At 44.1% G+C, this 19,061-nt stretch overlaps 1 protein-coding gene across 4 annotated transcripts in view; it reads right to left on the reverse strand.

The window, feature by feature from the left end:
* Positions 1 to 19,061, reverse strand: part of FANK1 (fibronectin type III and ankyrin repeat domains 1) — a 211,103-nt gene that overhangs the window by 145,643 nt on the left and 46,399 nt on the right. For all 4 annotated transcript variants that reach the window (XR_003857887.1, XR_003857886.1, XM_029610038.1 and 1 more), the window contains exons 3-4: positions 5,608 to 5,732; positions 2,081 to 2,162 (exon numbers count right to left, since the gene is read on the reverse strand). Coding sequence is in view for 2 of the 4 variants with exons in the window: in XM_029610038.1 (XP_029465898.1) it covers positions 2,081 to 2,162; positions 5,608 to 5,732 (207 nt within the window). In the remaining 2 variants the exon portion in view is untranslated. The remainder of the gene's footprint in view (positions 1 to 2,080; positions 2,163 to 5,607; positions 5,733 to 19,061) is intronic.

Here is a 19,061-nt window from a genome sequence, read left to right on the forward strand (position 1 = left end):
TGCAGACACACATACAAGCTCTCACTTTCTCACCCCTCCCCAGGCTTATATTCTTATGCACACACAGTCGCACATCCAGGCACCCATTCTCATCCACACACACAAACCCATTCTCCCATTCTCACCCACACATACACACATTTAAGGTCCCATTCTCACCCACACATACACACTTTCAAGCACCCATTCTTACCCACATATTCAAGCTTCCATTCTCACCCACACACACAAACCCAGGCTCCCATTCTCACCCATATATATACACATTCAAGCTTCCATCCTCACCCACATATTCAAGCTTCCATTCTCACCCACATATTCAAGCTTCCATTCTCACCCACACACACAAACCCAGGCTCCCATTCTCACCCATATATACACACATTCAAGCTTCCAACCTCACCCACATATTCAAGCTTCCATTATCACCCACACACATTCAAGACTCCATTCTCACTCCCATACGCACCCAGGGTCCGATTTTCACCCACACACACACAAGGCTCCCATTCTCATCCTCACATACACATTCAAGCCTGTGCACAGTTTCCGCTTCCTTCCCCCAGAGCAGGAAGATCAGCTGCCTCTCCTGCTGCCACCGGCCTCCTGCTATCTTCGGGCCATATGGCCGACCGATCTTCCTGTTGGGGGGGGGGAGGAGAGCGGAAGCGCCGCGCACAGTTTACGCTTCCTCCCCCCAGAGCAGGAAGATCAGCTGCCTCTCCTGCTGCCACTGGCCTCCTGCTATCTTCGAGCCGTATGGCCGACCGATCTTCCTGTTTGGGGGGGGGAGGAGAGCGGAAGCGCCGCGCAGTTTCCGCTTCCTCCCCCCAGAGCAGGAAGATCAGCTGCCTCTCCTGCTGCCACTGGCCTCCTGCGTACAACCGACCGATCTTCCTGTTGGGGGGGGGGGGGAAGAAGAGCGGAAGCTTCCCCTCCCCCCCCCCTCCAACAGGAAGATCGGTCGGCTGTACGCAGGAGGCCAGTGGCAGCAGGAGAGGCAGCTGATCTTCCTGCTCTGGGGGGAGGAAGCGGAAACTGCGCGGCGCTTCCGCTCTCCTCCCCCCCCCCAAACAGGAAGATCGGTCGGCCATACGGCCCGAAGATAGCAGGAGAGGCCAGCTGATCTTCCTGCTTTGGGGGGAGGAAGTGGAAGCTGTGCACGGCGCTTCCGCTCCCCCCCTCCCCCCGCAAACAGGAAGATCGGTCGGCCATATGGTTGTAGGACGCTTCCCCACGTGTGCCGTGATGGCGTGCCAAGCATGGGTTCTCCTCTTCGCTGTCGCGGGGATGGGATCCCGCGACAGCCTTGCAGTTCTGGTGTCAGTTGGGTGGGCCTGGGTCTAAATTGGGTGGGCAGCTGCCCACCCAGGCCCACCCGTGGCTACGCCACTGTGCTGCATGCCTCCAGGTTCACTATAACAACTAAATGGAAGCCCACCCCCACACTAAAACACTGATGTAAACAAGTTCATGAAATTTCACTCACTGAAAAACTAATCTGTAAGTTAAAAAAAAAAAGCACTGCACTTTATGACAAAATATGGGAGCACTATTGGAAGTTTTATAATACTAGCCATACACAATTCTTTATGACTTTGCTTTCACTGAGTTTTTATATTCGTATTCTATGCGGTTGATGTGCTTTGCCTACATTTTATGCTTCTAAAGCTATGTACTTGCTCCATTTGTTGTGTTGCTTTGGAACAAGTCTGGTGGCATACTCTCACATATGGTCAAAACCATTCCTAGATAGCTCTGGAAGATGTCCTCCATGCCAACACAAAATGGAATCATGTGATCTATTTGCGTTGCTTGTTGCACCTATTTGGCAGCAGAGAATCCATATTGACCAAAGTTTAAACTATACTTCTCCATACATACATATGCCAGCAATTTATTCCACTGAGAATCAATGGAGGAAAATAGAGAAATTTACTTGTCTTTCTAGTTCATAGTCATAAGTTTTCTGGCAAGATTTTGAAGACAAAAATAGATGGTTGCTTTTAGAATGCATTTGAAGATAGAATTTATTATCGTCTCATTTGAAAGATATTTGAAATTTTAAAAGGTGTCCAACCTTGTCCGAAGTATTTTAATGACTGCATCTTCATCATTCATATTGACAGCTCGATGGAGATCCTCTCCACTCTTTGGTTCTCCTACAAAACATTAAAAATAGTAAAGCCCTCTAACAGTTTCAACTAAGAGCAGTACTGTAGTGTGCACTGTGCAAGGTCAATTTTCAATCATATCCGTTTATGTAATTTAGCTGGATAAGATTTATCCGGCTAACTTACATGTGACATTCAGCAGCACAGCTATGCTGTTGAATATCCCCTTATTTGTCACTACTTAGCTGGATAAGTTATATCTGGCTAAGTTTAGACCTGCCATTGAGCAGGTCTAACATATCCGATTAACTTAACTGGATAAGTCCGAATATCAGCACTTATCTGACTTAGGACCTGATTCACTAAGTTGTTTTCCCATAGACACAGAATGGGAAAAAAGCCTTAATGAATCAGGCTCTTAGTTAGCCAGATAAGTAGCACTGCCCCAGTCTGCCCATTCCCTGCCCCCAAGTTATCTGGCTAACTACTTAGTGAGTGGCTGCCACTTAGCTGGATAAGTCATATTTAACAGGTTAAGTAGTGTTTGAATATCAGCCTTTTTATTATCTACCCATCAGACTTTGAGACCAATGTACTAAGGCAGTGGTCCCCAAACCTGTCCTGGAGGGCCACCAGCCAGTTGGGTTTTTGGGATATCCTCAATGAATATGCATGAGAGAAAATTTGCATGCACTGCCTCCATAACATGTAAATTTTCTCTCATGCATATTCATTGAGGATATCCCAAAAACCCGACTGGCTGGTGGCCCTCCAGGACAGGTTTGGGGACCACTGTACTAAGGCAATGCACAACAAAACATGCAAAATACAGCAAAACGCTGAGATTTCAGCATGTCATGGGTTTTGTTTGCATGTTGCCCCCTTTTGCAAAAAATTCAAAACATTTCACACTTTTACTATAGTAAATTTCCATGCATAGTCTACTACACATGAGCATTTATTTAAATTCATAAATAATCAGCTGCTGAGATGCAAAAGCATACAAAGCAGCTCAAATACAAATTTTGTGAAAACAGGTGTACAAAAACTTTCTTGTACACTGATTTTTGCCAAAAAGATAATTACACCTCAATGAGGGGTAGTTACAGTATCTTTTTTCAGCCATCCCAGAATAAAATGTCTGCATGCAACTCCATCCAGTTGTACTCACATGCCATATGTAGTTGCCCAAAACTTCAAAGTCTCCCTCCCTACCCGCCAATTGGGATATATCATATCCACTTAACGACTCAGTATCCTAACCCCACTAAATAACAACTCAGAAGCTTGCAGTTGGTTCATCCAGACCCTTTTATATCATTTTGCTTACCACCGCCCCACTATGGGGAAGCACCCAGGAATGAGATATGGTACACCCTTCTCCTTTGCCAGCTGGGTAAGGGTTGCGTTTGTGATTTTTTTTTTTTTTATTATTATTATTGGTATGGCAAGGCCTTGTTCGGCTGTTAGAGCCAGAAATGCCACAACACCCCTCCATTCTAACTAGCATTGACATATTAATTTTTAAGAGGGGTTGAGATGACCTCTCCCCACCATAAGAGTAGGAGATGTCTAGGCCCTCACCCCAGTCAAAAACACCATTACTCTTATTCACTTCAGCGGTGCATGGAGGGTCTGTCATTGCTGTAAAAGCAAGCGAGCATGCCAAATCCCTCTCTGCATCATCATAATCAAATCATAAGCAAAGTTAACTTTTTTTTTTTTAATTAAACAGTATTTGGAAACTTTAACAATTATTAGGCAGGATAAAAACCCCAATTCAACATAGACCTCACTCGCCAAAGACGCCTCCACCCTAAATCTTAGGCCCCACTAAAACCTGTTCTATTGCATTCCAGATGCTGGAGTTGAATATGTCCAACCCAATATCTGACAGGTGAACACCATTGAGCCACTATATATCAGGAGACCCAGGGGAAAGTGCTGCATGAGATATCACAAAACTACCTCCGCAGAGTAAAAACATCAGACAGCATGTTTACTTACCATAAACAGTGTACTCTGCAGATGGCAGGATGGGTCAGCTGTGACAAATGGGGTGACTTCATCCAATGGCACCAAATGGACCTACCTCTCTAGCTTGGTAGTTTGTACTACTGAGCATATGCGGGAGTTCCTGCATCTGCACTGTCTTGTGAGCCCCTCAGACAATTTGAAAAGTTTAGCTTTAGCTAGACAGTTGACACTCCAGGGAGGCAGGTGGGTATTACGCATGGCAAATTCATCCTGTTATCTACAGAAATCACAATTTACAATAAGCAAAAATGCTTTTTTGGTCAACAAAGAAGGCTGAATTAGCCATGCCACATAGGGAGTCCCAAGCTGAGGGTTGTGTGGTGGAGTACTTACTGAATAAGCAACCCAGCTCCCCCATGGAGAATGGAGGAATACTACATGAACAGGCTGTGCAAAATTGCTTGTCCAAATTTACTGTCAATCCTGAGAGAATATCCAGAAAGTAATGGAATGTGAAGGTGTGCACAGAAGACCAGCTTTGCAGATGTCTTCAATAGGGATGGATCTCAGATGAGCCACTGATATAGCCATGCTCTGACCTGATGATCCTCGATAGAGTCTAAAATCTGAAATCTGTAAATCAGTTACAGCATAGCAGCGTGTAACACAGTCTGCTAACCAATTGGAAATAGTGATATCCATATTCAGTTGCTATGCAGCTCGGCTAGTTAGCCGGATAAACTTATCCATGCCAAATCCCTCTCGGCATCATCATAAGCAAATCATAAGCAAAGTTGACTTATCAACCTACAGAGCTCTGGCATCTTCAATATCCATTTCCACTGGGCCCTTAGAGATATCCAGTTACAATCATAGCAGTTCATGGAATCATGATCTGGCCCATGCATTTGTAGCAAACTGCATGGCCACTGGCGATTGACATTATCTGCCCATACACACAATCCTTGAAGCCACTGGTAGTGGTCTTCTTACCAGGCATCCTCTCTGACATTTCCATTTTATTTGTTTTTATCAAGGTGGCACTGAAAATTGCTATTGAAGAGTTGCCAAGACAGTAAAGGCATAAAAGGTGTTTAATAAAAAGAAAGGAAGAAGTCCACAGGCCAATGGAAAAGAGTTTCAACAAGGGAGAGGATACATGTCCGTGTAGTATGTACACACAGGAACTCCTATCCATGCACTGTAGTAAAACCTCTGAGCTAGAGAGATGGGTCCATTCAGCGCCATCGGATGATATCTCCTCAGGCTAATTCAGCCCTGCTTGTCAATAGAGAAAGCTGCATTTTTATTTTTTTATTTGTCCTTTCGATGGCTCCAATTTTTTGTTCCCCATGCCAAACCAGCCTTGGGATGATGCAATACCAGCCTATTTCTGATCAAGGGAAAACCTCAACCATATGTGCCAAATCTTTTTGGGCCCTTTTTCACAATTCTATGCTTTGAATAGATGCCAAATCATTATAATATATGATAAATATAATAAGTCTGCACTCACTAGTGGTTGATACTGTAACCACTGGGCTATAGTTATAATCGCCATTAGAACTGGTGACCTTAAGTCGAAATCTGTACGAGGCACTGGGCTGGAGACCTTCCACAGTATAACGTTTAGCATATCCTCTAAAGAAATAAAATACAAGATATAATATACAGCATGACAATGCAAACTATAAGTGAAAATATTTTTATTGGAACACTGTAAATGGAAAAAATTGTTTAGTTGGTTAGCAATACATTAAAATATATATTATTATTTTTTTTTACAAATTTCTCAAAAATTGTGGTCTAAAGATAATGAGCTTTCATTAATTTTCTAATTAAAAAACACAATGTAAAATAAATAGCCTAATAAAACACATTGTTCAAGTACCAAATGACACCTGCTACACTCAGAAAGAAGTCTTCTTCACAATTTAACTATTTGCCAGAATTTTTTTCTAATACTGCTTCCAAGGTTGTTAAAAATTTCAATCTCTAAATATGTAAGAAGGGCTGGTTTGAAACACTAACAAAGTCTAATTCTGCCACCTAGTGACAACACTTACAACTGCAAATGTAAATTTGGATTGCGACAAGTTGTGAAACTTATCAAATGTCAAAATATTATTAAATATCTAAATTTGAAGAACCCTTTGAGCTTGCAGCCCGAGTCAAATAGTTTTCCTGCACCCCTACCATTCCCTTTCCCCTCAACCTCCTCCCCCAACTGGCCCTGGAGAGTAGCTGGTCCCTGGAGAGTAGCTACCAGGCAAGTCCCTGATGTTAGGGAGCAAACATAAACCTCTCAATATAATGCATATTACAGTATTTGGAGATGAAGACTGCTGGACACATCTTTACTCAAATTTAGCTAGTGGTATTTGCTTCCCAAAAAAACCCAAACCAGATTTACGTCCAATATTGAGGTTCAGTGTGTGATGGCAAGGAAGGAAGCAGCATCAGGAACTGATCCAAAGCATTTACCATTTGAAATAGATATCATGAATACTCTCATCTGTGCCTGAAAGCAAAAGTATGCAGCATGTGCTAGTATAAGCAATACTATTAGTACAGTGATGGTGTGATGCTGGGAGGAACAGAGTTTATACAGAAATTAGAAAAATTCCACATAAAAAGTGATTACATTGAAGGGTCTCTAAAACAAGAACTTAGACAATGTATTTGAAGTTTGAATTGGGAATATTGTTTACTATCAGGTCTATCCAGTAAAGTGCGGCCGCGTTTACCCCGCTCCTAACCCGCTCCTAACCCACGTTAGCCCTTCCTGCGATCCCGAATCCCCTTTAACCTACTCCTACTGCGTCCTAAAATCCCCGGGCAACCCCTTCCGCACGCGGCATGTATATTGCATGCAAACGAGCGAATTAGCTATTCCCTAGCATCCCGTAACCCGCGCCCGGACTATCGCTATCTTTCCCTGCCTACCCTTACCCCTGCGGTAGAGGCAGGGGTAAGGGTAGGCGGCAAGCTTTCCCCCAGCCCCCGCTCACCTGCCCCGGCCGCGATCATGGGTGCCAGTCTCCGGGGCAGCCCCAGTCCTCTACCCTCCTCCCGAAGCAAAAAAAAAAGCGAAAAAAAACGTAAAAGCAAAAAGTAAGTCGCTTCGCCGCTTCACACTGTCAGTGTCTCTTCTTCCCTCCTCCCGGAGCAAGGCTGCTTTTCGCGCCCTGCTTCGGGAGGAGGGAAGAAGAGACACTGACAGTGTGAAGCGGCGAAGCGACTTACTTTTTGCACCCCCCTCCGGACATCGGACGACCTCTCCTGCCTCCAGCTGCTCGCGAAGATGGACGCCTGCAAAAAGTAAGTCGCTTCGCCGCTTCACACTGTCAGTGTCTCTTCTTCCCTCCTCCCGAAGCAGGGCGCGAAAGCAGCCTTGCTCCGGGAGGAGGGAAGAAGAAACACTGACAGTGTGAAGCGGCGAAGCAACTTACTTTTTGCAGGCGTCCATCTTCGCGAGCAGCTGGAGGCAGGAGAGGTCGTCCGATGTCCGGAGGGGGGTGCAAAAAGTAAGTTGCTTCGCCGCTTTGTACTGCCAGTCCCTTCTTCCCTCCTCCCGGAGCAAGGCTGCTTTTCGCGCCCTGCTTCGGGAGGAGGGGAGGGGGGACTGGCAGTCCCGACTTCCTGGTATCTCTCATTTCAAATGACATTTGAAATGACAGATACCAGCGTGGCGTGAAGCGTTAGGCCCGCGCACCCAGGATACTGTATAGGCGCTCTATCCAGTAAAATGGGTTGCGCGGGCCTAACGCTTCACGGACCCTTCTTAGACGCGGTTTACATTTGCATAAAATTATTGTTCAGGATCGAGCGGTAGATGAGCTGCACTGTGCGTGCGGCAACCGCGGGTGCGCCGGGCACTAACGCAGCTCTTCCTACCGCTCGGTACTGGATAGACCTGACACATTGTTAATTGTAAACCGGGTTGATGTGATTCTAGTCATGAAACTCGGTATAACAAAATAATAAATAAAATAAATATATAAAAATGATTTATCAGTGCTGCCAAGGCTGAAAAGAAGGTCACTAAAAGCCATGTACCCATAACATCTTTTTTGTTGGTCCTTTAAAAGATATCACAATTCAAAATCTCAGTTTGCAGGTTTTCAAAGGCCCAAAAGAAAGAGAAATATGTGGATGGAGAGGGAAAACTCAAGTGTATGAAAAGAGGACATTCATGAATACATGAATACAAAAGACGCATGGACTTCGGCAAGGACAGATCATGAGTGGGGTTATTAAAAAGAGGGCAGGGATAGGGGCAGCAAAGTTGCTTTACTGTAACAAGTGTTTTCTGAAAACAGCAGCTCCTCAATCATACATATGGGTCAGGTGACCATGCTTGGCATTGAATAAACCGATTCTTTCAGTGCTTTCTGGAAAATACCCAAAGGTATCCACTGCTCATGTGCAGTAGTTTCTCCACTGCCTCGGCCCAGCAGTTCACCTCAGTTCTATATAACGGCTTTGACTAAGGGAAGAGGAAGGAACAGTGTAACTGAACTGCTGTCTTCGGATAATACCTATGACAGGTAGGCAACATTGCTTTCTTTGAAGAGAAGCAGTTCACCAAGTCAAACATTTGGAACTTCCTAGCTACGGATTCCTTAACACAAAGGGGAACAACAAACATAAATGCCAACAGGCAGGAAATATTTTTTTGGAAAAATCCCTTTTTAGCTTTTGTATTTTTAGCCTACTTTCCAAAGGAAGCAACATAGGCCTATGAGATCATGTCTTTTGTGTCTCCCTAAAAATGTATTTGATATCCTATCCACACCAAATTTTCAGGCTATGTCCAATAGGATCCTGACCAGGATATTTTTAGGGGCATCACATATATGTACTGAGGCACATACCTTTATTGGATAGGCAATTTATAAATGTAAGCTATAAATAAAAGTGGGCTTCATTAGTTCTGCGTGGAAATTCTTGGTTTAGTTTCAAAGCAGTAGGGAAGGAAAACACAGAATTATTTTTAAGTACATTTTATTTCTGTAATTATACGTAAGTTATATATAAAACATATAATTATAACATATTTATCCAAACAGTTGAGAAAATATACCTAACACAAATGGTTTTTTCACATAAAAGGTTAGCACAATAAACAGTCAGATCCGACCTTAGAAGGGCAAGTCAGAGCCAATAATGTTACTGTGGTCTTATTCACCCACCTAATGTCTACTTCCATTGAAGAGAGGCTGTCCACATATTTATGTTGTTTAAAGATGGCTCCGTCCCTCCTATAGTTCATTTTATAATTACAAGTTAAGCTCCTATGTTCCCTTTACAAAAGCCTCACATCATTCTACTTACTCACAAATCTCTGACATTCCTGGGCTATGCCAGGGGGGATTCTGCACACAAAAATTGAAAATTCTGTAAAATTCTGCATTCTTTATATTGGTCAAAATAACACAATATACACGACAGTCTTTAAGTAATTAATATAAAATGTAATACAGAAAAAAGTTATTAAAGATGCAGAGTTTTAAATATTTTGAGCAGAATTTCCCTAGAAGTACATCATAAGAGAGTGTTCCTTCCACTCTCTCTCCCTACTCCCCTGGCCAGTCTTCTTTCACTTTGCCTTCTCAGCCCCCCCCCCCCCCCCCCCCCCAGCTCCTCCACCTCCACTATTTCTCCCCTTCCCCACTAGGCTCAACCTCTTCCACTCCCAGAGTATGATCCCTCTCTCAGTACTGCCCCTCACACAGGCTCCCTTTGTCCCTCTCTCTCACACACACACACACACACAGGCTTCCCCCTCTCTTGTGCACATACACACACCCTCATGTAGGCTCCCTTTGTCCCTTTCTCTCACACACACACAGGCTTCCCCTCTCTCATGCACATACACATGCCCTCATGTAGTTCTCTCTCACACAAATCTCTGTACACTGGCTTCCTCTTTCTCTCACATACGCACACACACACATGCTCCCTCTCTCTCACACACATACACACATCCTGTCACACAGGCTCCCTCTCTCACAAACAAACAAGCACCCTCACATATACACAATCCTTTTTTCATGCACACCAGCTCCCAATCTCTCACATATATATACACACCTTCACAATTTACTCATATAGACTCCATCTCTCTGGCACACACACACTCACCCTCACACATGCTCTCTCTCACACACACACACATACATACATACATACCCCTACACACAGGCTTGCAGTCGTACACACATACCCCTACCAGCCTCTACAGACAGACTCACTCTCATCAGGGCCTGTCCATCTTCGCTGTGAGTGGGATGGGCTCCGCTTGTGGCCGCCGGGATGAGACACAACGGAGGGCCTGCTGCTTCCTTGCTCAACGTGACGCATCATGCCGGGAATCTGCTGCTTCCTTCTTCGTTGTGACGTGTCATGCCGGAAGCCTGCTGCTTCTATGCATGGGATGGGATCTGCTCGCAGGACACCACGCCTGCTCCAAATTCTGCACAGAAAATGGAAATTCTGCAGAGGGGAATTCTGCATAATTCTGCTTTCTTCATAATTCCCCCAGGAGTACTAGGCATCCTGCTCATTTATTGTAGACCATAAAATAGTAGGATTTGGGCAGACTGTTTATATCAATAAGTTTCTTGTATCAGAACTGAGAATCTGTGGTACCATAAACAAAGGGATTTAAGAGACTGGACTGATTTGAACAATGTGAAGTCTAGCAGACAGACGAGCAGGAAGTAATAGATCAAATACATGGAAAGTCATGGCAGTTAAAAGGTTGTTTCTTCCCTAGGCAAATCAACAGCTTGTTGTTGGTGAGAGACCACTATTTAGAACAAAATCAAATACAACTGCACTTCCAAATTGAATCACATATTCCAAAATACTTTTAAAGAGACACTTTAAGAGGTATACCATATAAGCAAGGTCTTGTGCTCTGGGAAAGAAGAAAGACAGCTTCACCAACCCTTACAGTCAAATAGGGATTGCTGAGGGTCAAAATCTAAGGAGGATTCCCTCTAGTCCTCAAAGTCAGGGAGGATTCAGTGTCACCTGAGTATGTCAGCTGGGATGAAAGGGTTAGAAAGAAGGGGAAAAATGGGATAATAAAATACTTTAATTTAGAAGCCTTTTATCCCTTGTTTTTAAATGGAATATACAGTATAGCAATATGAAAGGAATAACATTTCATCTACATTGTAATAGCTCTTTCAGAATGGACTCATCTATTAAGTTCATAATGACTCTATTGAAACTAGTATCTTCCAGCAGAAAAACAGCTGCATTTGCAGTTGACACCAAGGAAATGTCAAATGTGTGAGACACTTCCATTAATAAAACAAATTACATGCTATTATGCCAATTGAACATGAGCTGATTTCAACGGATTGTTAGTTTCATGTCAATATGTTATCAAGGTTGCTCACAGCACAAATGAAAGCATGATACAAGGCATCTCTTGGTATTATGTAAAAGTCACTTTTAAGAGTTACTGTAAATCATGATAATTAAATATAAAAATAAAATGATAGAAGCCACAAGTCTGAAGAGCCTGGATGTTATTACCTATTAGTCATTGTCTCCTGAAGAAATCTCAGTAGTACTTTGCCACAGAAATGTCTGTTTAGAAAATTGTGTGATCAATATGCACATAAAACTACTCACATGTGCACTGTAGTGTATACATGTACTTTAATGCACACGGGGAGAGGCATTCCAGGAGCTGGATTCTGGGTGGGGTTTGGAATTACGCAGATACTTTTTGATTTTAAAAAGTATGCGCATCAGTTCTCTCAGCAAAACCACATGCACCAAATAGTAGGTATAATTGTGTGTACATAGATTTTCCGGGATAATTTTCAAAGAGAAAGTAAAGCAAGTTGCTTACCATAAACAGTGTTTTCTTATATAAAAGGCATGTGAGACCAATTGTTTGTTGTTGTTATTATTAAAGATATTGTGAATCAGTCTTTAAAACAGAGGGTACTGTCCGATTGCCTAAAATTAGCTACAGTCAGACGCATACAGAAGAATAGCAATGCGCCCGTTGATTGACTCACCAATTATCGCCCTGTGTCAATTCTACCTACTTTAGACAAAATATTATAAAAATGTGCGCTATTTCAGTTGGATGAATTTATGGAGAAAGTGGCAATCCTGGACAAAACTCAATTTGGATTCTGTAAGGAGCATAACACTGAATTGTTGTTATTGTCCTTATAGAATGCTCTTTATCACCACATTGATAAGAGGGGAACTGGTTTGTTAATTCAGTTAGATGTGTCCGCAGCCTTCAACACTATAGACCAGGGGTCGGGAACCCATGGCTCGCAAGCCAGATATGGCTCTTTTGAGGGCTGCATCTGGCTCGCAGACAAGTGTCGCCATACTTCGCGGTTCCCCGCTGACCCAGCTGCTCCCCGGTCCTCCGCCGCCTGGGCTTAAAATGCTGTCAGCCCGGGCGGAACGCGGCAGGACAGCTGGAGTCAGCGGCACCGGCGTGCTCTCTTCTCCTCCCCCCCCCCCGCGGCCCGGAAGGGGAAGTGGAGAGCATCGGGTGCCTGCGCGGGAAGAAGAGACCACACTAGCGTGGTCTCTTCTTCCGCGCAGGCACCCGATGCTCACCACTTCCTCTTCCGGGCCGCGGGGGGGGGGGGGGGGAGGAGAAGAGAGCACGCCGACTGGAGTCATCCGGGTGCCTGCGCGGGAGTCATCGGGTGTCAGCCGGGTGCCAGCGCTGGAGTCATCGCGCAGGCACCCGATGCTCTCCACTTCCTCTTCCGGGCCGCGGGAAGAAGAGAGCACGCCGGTGCTCTCTTCTTCCCGCGGCCCGGAAGAGGAAGTGGAGAGCATCGGGTGCCTGCGCGGGAAGAAGACTGCAGCGCGGCTCGGAGGAAAATGAAAATCTTCAACCGCGGCCGATGGGACTCCGCCTTCGCCTCCGCGAGGGCTGAAAATGAAGGAGGTTAGCGTTGGGAGGTGGCTGCTGCTGCCGCGAGTTCCCGGGGGGGAGAGTGAATGAGCGAGCAAGCATGTGTGTTTGAGATCCTGTGTGTGTGAGTGAGAGATTGCATGTATGTGAATGATTGAGAGCCTGTATATGTGAAAGAGAGTATGTCTGTGATTGAGATCCTGCCTGTGAGAGAGAGAGCATGAATGTAAGTTTACCATTGGGAACCTGTATGTGTAAGTTTGTAATTGAAAACCTGTTTGTTTGAAAGAGTATGTGTGTATGATTGAGATCCTTTGTGTGTGAGAGAGATCATGTGTATGTATGATTAAGAGCCTGTGTGTATAAGTAAGAGAGAGCTCATGTGTGTCTGTGTCTGATTGACAGCTGGTTTAGGTGATGGAGCATGTGAGTATGTGATTGAGAGCCTGTGTTTAAATGAGAGAGAGAGACCATGTGTGTCTGTGTGTGATTGAGAGCTGATTTAGGTGAGGGAGCATGTGAGTATGTGATTGAGAGCCTGTGTGTAAATGAGAGAAAGAGAGGACATGTTTGTAAGCATGTGAATGAGAGTCTGTGTGTGAGAGAAAAAGACAGCATGTATTTATGTGATTGAAAGCCTGTGTGTGTGTAAGCGTGAAAAGATAGACAGCATGTGTGTAAATGTGTAATTAAGAGCCTATATAAGTGAGAGAGAAAAAACATTTGTATATGTGAGTGACTGAGAGCATGTGTGTATAGGTGTGTCATTGAGAGCCAGTGTGAGAGAGAGCGCTGGTATGTGACTGAGAGAGGAGAAAGTTCCAAGCAAACCACCCCACCTCCTGCTAATTCAGAACAATCTCAGGACACCTGGATATCAAACGTTCCCAGGTATGCAGAGCAAAAAAAATTTTGTATCCTTATTATTTTTCATTACTTTATTATTTTCATTACTGGATCTTTGTGTCTGCTATTTTGAAATATTTTGTTGGTATCTGGAAATGTTTTATATGAGTTTTTAATTATTGGATATTCCACTCATCAGCTGTTTCGAAATATGTTCTTTTTGTTAGTACAGTTTTACTGCTGATGATTTTATATTTCTTGATTTGTTTTATAAGGATGCGTGATGTTTCTTTTTTCCTTTGTTACACTGCATACAGAGACTCTGGCTTGTTGCAGTTTCCAATTCAGTTTTTGTCTGCATGCTTCTTGTTATGCGTTTTGGTCTCTTTATTCTATGTTAGGTGAGGGACAGCACGTGATTCAGGTGAGGTTTTCTGCTGGCGTGTAGTTTCTGTGTAGGACTCTATAGCAGCCTGACTTGGTCCGTTTTCCTAATAGGAGATGTATTGGTGTCTTAAGGCCTGGTGTAATATTTTCAGAGACTTATTGTACTTTAAAAGTGTGATCTTACATAAAATGCACACATTTACTTGTATTTAGTTTTAAACATATTGTATGGCTCTCATGGAATTACATTTTAAAATATGTGGCGTTTATGGCTCTCTCAGCCAAAAAGGTTCCTGACCCCTGCTATAGACCATGCCTTATTTTTAAGACAGTGAAAACAAGTGGGAATGGGTGTATAGGTGGATTAAGTCTTTCTTAAGAGGTAGGAAAATGAGAGTTCAGTTGGGGCAGGACTATTCATCGTGGAACTTCTTGCATTCTGGGGTACCCCAAGGTTCTGCTCTTTCCTCATTATTATTTAATAATTATTTAGTGCCGATATGGGCTTACTTGAAAAATATGGGTTTATTGTATTTCATCTACGCTATGACATACAACTGTATGTGTTGCAATTCCACCTATGGCTAGAGCCACAGGTGGCCTCTCACCTTCCTGTCAGCCAGTGCCCCGACGCCGTTGTTCTTCGCGGCCCATGTCGTCCTCAGCACGGCGGGTCTGGCCACCGCACGTCCATGTGGCCTGGAGCCACTGTCATCATTGCCGGGCCGGGGTCTGCCGCCGTCTCCGGCACCTCGGAGGCCGTCAGCGTTCCGGCTGCATTCCAGCAGCTCGCAGCCCGGAGGCCGCCCAGAGCCCTTCCTGCGTGGCGGCAGGGAGCCGCTGATGTCACTGGGCCTGGTAGCTGCCTGGTCCGCTCTTTGCTCCTCTTCGCAGCATGAATGCCACTCTCCAGGGTCCTGCCTCCTACCTGCTTCTAAGGCGCGGGGCCGCACCTCCTTCCTACATTTAAAAGGCCAGGCCTTCCAGCTCCTCCTGATGACATCACCTCCTGCGGACTATAAATCCTCTGGGGGCCCTCAGAAGCACTGCCCTTGCAACTAGTCCTCCTGTTCTAGTTGCCTTGGCTCCATGGTTTCCCGAACCTGCTCTTTTCATGCCTTGAGTCTCCAAGCCTGATCTCCGCCTGCCTATGCTGACCTCTCCAAGCCTGACCTCTGCCTGCCTGACTACGCTGACCTCTCCAAGCCTGACCTCCACCTGCCTGTCTGCGCTGACCTCTCCAAGCCTGACCTCCACGTGCCTGACTACGCTGACTTCTCCAAGCCTGACCACAGCCTACCTGACTACTCCGTTATCTCTCCAAGAGACCCTCAGAGGCCCACCTAAGTCCAGGCACCCAAGGGCTCAACCTGTGAAACCCCCGGATTGTTATTGGCGAAGCTCCAGCTTGCCTCTGTCTCTACGTGTGTTCCGTCTCCTGGTGGCAGGCGCCCTCTGGGTCCGACCAGAGGGCCGTACCAATTCTGCACCAGGCCAAGGGTCCACCTCCAGGGTAACAGTATGACCCAAACAATTTTAATGGCTTGATTCATCTTTCTTTTCTGCATAATTTCCTGGGTAACAAACAACTGGTTAGGATTGTGTGGACTGTCAGTAAAAAGTTGAAAAAACAAAGCTGTGGATAGGGAAAGTTTCCCACCAGCCAATTTAAGGATGGACCACGAAGGTGTTTCGCTACCAGTGCTATCTGAAGCAAAAAATTTAGTAATACAACTAGACTCTGGGCTTACCTTGTAGTCCCATATTAGGCTGGTAGCTAAGTCAGCATTTTTTAAACTGAAGCTATTGAAACCATTAAAAGCCTTACTGTCTTCACAATTGTTTAGAACTATTCTTCAGTCTTTAGTATTGGGACAGCTAGACTGTTGCAACAGCATATGGGATGGACTGCCAGACAAATTGTTCTGGATGCTCCAGTTAGTACAGCATTCAGATGCCAAACTCAGTGGGAAGATCACATTACTCCAGTTTTGAAGGAATTGCATTGGTTGCCCGTAAAGAGTCACTCACATTTTAAATTATTGGTACTACTGCATAAGTTGCAATTTTCAGAAAACCATTGCATAGTAGCTAGTAAATTTCTGAAATACGAACCTGCTCCCACACTGTGCTCTGAAGGAATAAGCCAATTAAAAATTCCCCCAAGTTTGGAATATAGAATGGAATTTATCCATTAAAAAGCAGTGTCTTATGCAACTCCTTTATTGTGGAATTCCCACCCAAAATTCAGAAAGTGCTTGAAAACTATCCTATTTCAAAAAGCATTTGCATAAGCAACTTCTTTGGAAATTGTGATTTTATTGGTTAAGATGATTATATCACTGTGGTTTTATGATTTACAAATTGTGAGAGTCTTATGATTATTCTGTGTGCATCAAATAATTATGTATGTCTAAGTTGTTATCCACACTGGACTATTGTGTAGGAGGTGGCAGGCTATAAACTGTTTAATAAATTTAGTCATTACATGTAGGGTGGGTCATCATCAACAGCTTCGAATTCTAATGAGCATGTGCAGAAGTTCCCACGCAGGTGTTGCCCCATGAGCCTTCTTAGTCTATAACAGAGCTAATGCTGGCTAGGCACTTCAGTTTCCAGGGAGGCACCATTTACAGTAAGAAAATTTGCTTTTTTCCATCAATAAGCAGGCTGAATTAGCCATTACATGTGGGAAGTCCCAAGCTGAGGGTTGCAACGGAGCATTTACTTAGTAAACAAACACGACCCCACTGTGGAGAGTGAACTACAGTGCAAACAGGCTTTGCAAAACTGCCTGTCCAAATTTATTGTCAGTCCTTGAGAGGTTGTCCAGACAGTAATGGGGTGTATAGGTGTGAACAGAAGACCAGGTGGCAGTTTTGCAGATGTCTTCAAAACGGTCTTTTCAGAGATGAGCAATAGAAGAAGCTATAGTTCTCACTTGGTGTGCTTTTATAAAGTCAATAGCCTGCAATCCTACTAAGGTGTAGCAGTGTTGAATACACTGAGCTATCCAGTTGGACAAAGGACACTTGGTGATTGGTATACCTAGGGCCGGATTTTCAAAAGGCCCGGCGACGCACATAAAGCCCCAGGACGCGTGTAAGCCCCGTGGGCCTCACAGCTGTGAGAGAGACTTTATTAGGGAGAAAAGATAGTACATCGCCCGAGGAGCGGGAAATGTAATAAACACAGTCTTTGAGCAAATACAGTAGTCAAGATGGTAATGTAGATACAAGCTCTGGTAGTGGCCCGCAGGACGGGATCCACCAGGATCCATCCAGTGCTCCTACCATGTGACAGGGGCCGGCCAATGGCACGGATACCCTGTCACATGGTAAGGGCAAAGGACCATCGGTGCCATTTTTATTAGCACAGCCAACAGCCCGAGAGCGGGAGATCGCTCCCTGTGCCCCCACTGGACCACCAGGTAATTTTAAAACATTTTTGGGTGGGTCAGGAGGGTGGCTTTTTGTTTATCGGATCGGATGCAGCTGATAAACAAAAAGCCAATCGGGCCGGACAATAAAAATTATAAGATTTGAATCGGAACCGGAACCGAACCGATTCCGGTTCAGATTCACATCTCTAGTAACCAGTGTAGACTAAAAAGAACAGGGGAAATATGTTCATGTAATTTCTTATTGGATAGTAGACGAGCTGCTGCATTTTGCACCATTTGAAGAGGTTGAATAGATGACTGGGGGTAGTCCTATGTAGAGTGAGTTGCAATAGTTGATGCCTGTAAGTATCAAAGACTGAAGAACTGTTCAAAAGGCAGGTAGGTCGAGTAATGGCTTAATATGCTTTAGAAGGAACAATTTATAAAATGAGGATTTAATTACAGATTTGATATGGCTTTGCATATCTAACTTGGGGTCGAGAATCACACCAATATTATGGACATTCTTAGAAATGATAATGGTTATATTATCAAAGGGAATAGTATTAGGAATATTATCAAAAGGAGGATGCCCAAGAATCATTATTTTTGTTTTTGACAGATTTAGGATAAGTTTGTTATGAAACAACCAAGTTTTAACTGAGGATAAACATAAGGAGATAAAATGCAAAGTGGATTTCCAGTCGTGCCAAATAGGAAAATAAAACTGAATGTCATCAATACAGAGACAATAAGAAACACCTAGAGTAGAAAGAAGTTGACAAATGGGAGAGAGATATATAATGAATAAGGCAGCTGAGAGGGAAGAACCAAGAGGAAGTTGCAGAGTTTATGTGAATATGTTGAATTCAATTTAACAGATAAGAACTGAACCAAGAATAGACGGTGCTGGATAAACCAATGTTAGTAAGACGAGAGAGTGGTATTTCATGACTGACAGTATCAAAAGCGGCAGCAAGGTCTAGAAAGATAGAAACATACAAAGCGCCAGAATCAAATCCCGGCAAATAATATCAGTGCTAGATAATAGAAGCATTTCTGTACTGTGGTTGGGCCTAAATCCAAATTGGTATTGATCAAGCGAGGAGTATTCAACTAAATAACTAGTAAGTTGTTTTAGCACAACTGATTTGATGATTTTAGACAGAAATGGGAGAGAAGAGATGGGACAGAAATTACTGTAATCAGGATTGGAGGTTGTGGGATTCTTCGGAATCAGAGTGACAACAGCAGTTTTGAGAGAGTCTGGAAGAATACCTGCAAACAGAGAGGAATTAACATTATGAGAATAGGTAAGGCTATGTCATCCTTGATGAGTTTAAGTAAAGCAGTAGGACAAGGTGATGGGGGCCAGTAGAAGATTTCATTTTCAAAATGATTTGTAAAATTTCTGTGCTGGCCACGGTTTTCAGTG

Source organism: Rhinatrema bivittatum, chromosome 7, assembly GCF_901001135.1.
Source record: "Rhinatrema bivittatum chromosome 7, aRhiBiv1.1, whole genome shotgun sequence".
Classification (NCBI taxonomy): Eukaryota; Metazoa; Chordata; class Amphibia; order Gymnophiona; family Rhinatrematidae; genus Rhinatrema; species Rhinatrema bivittatum.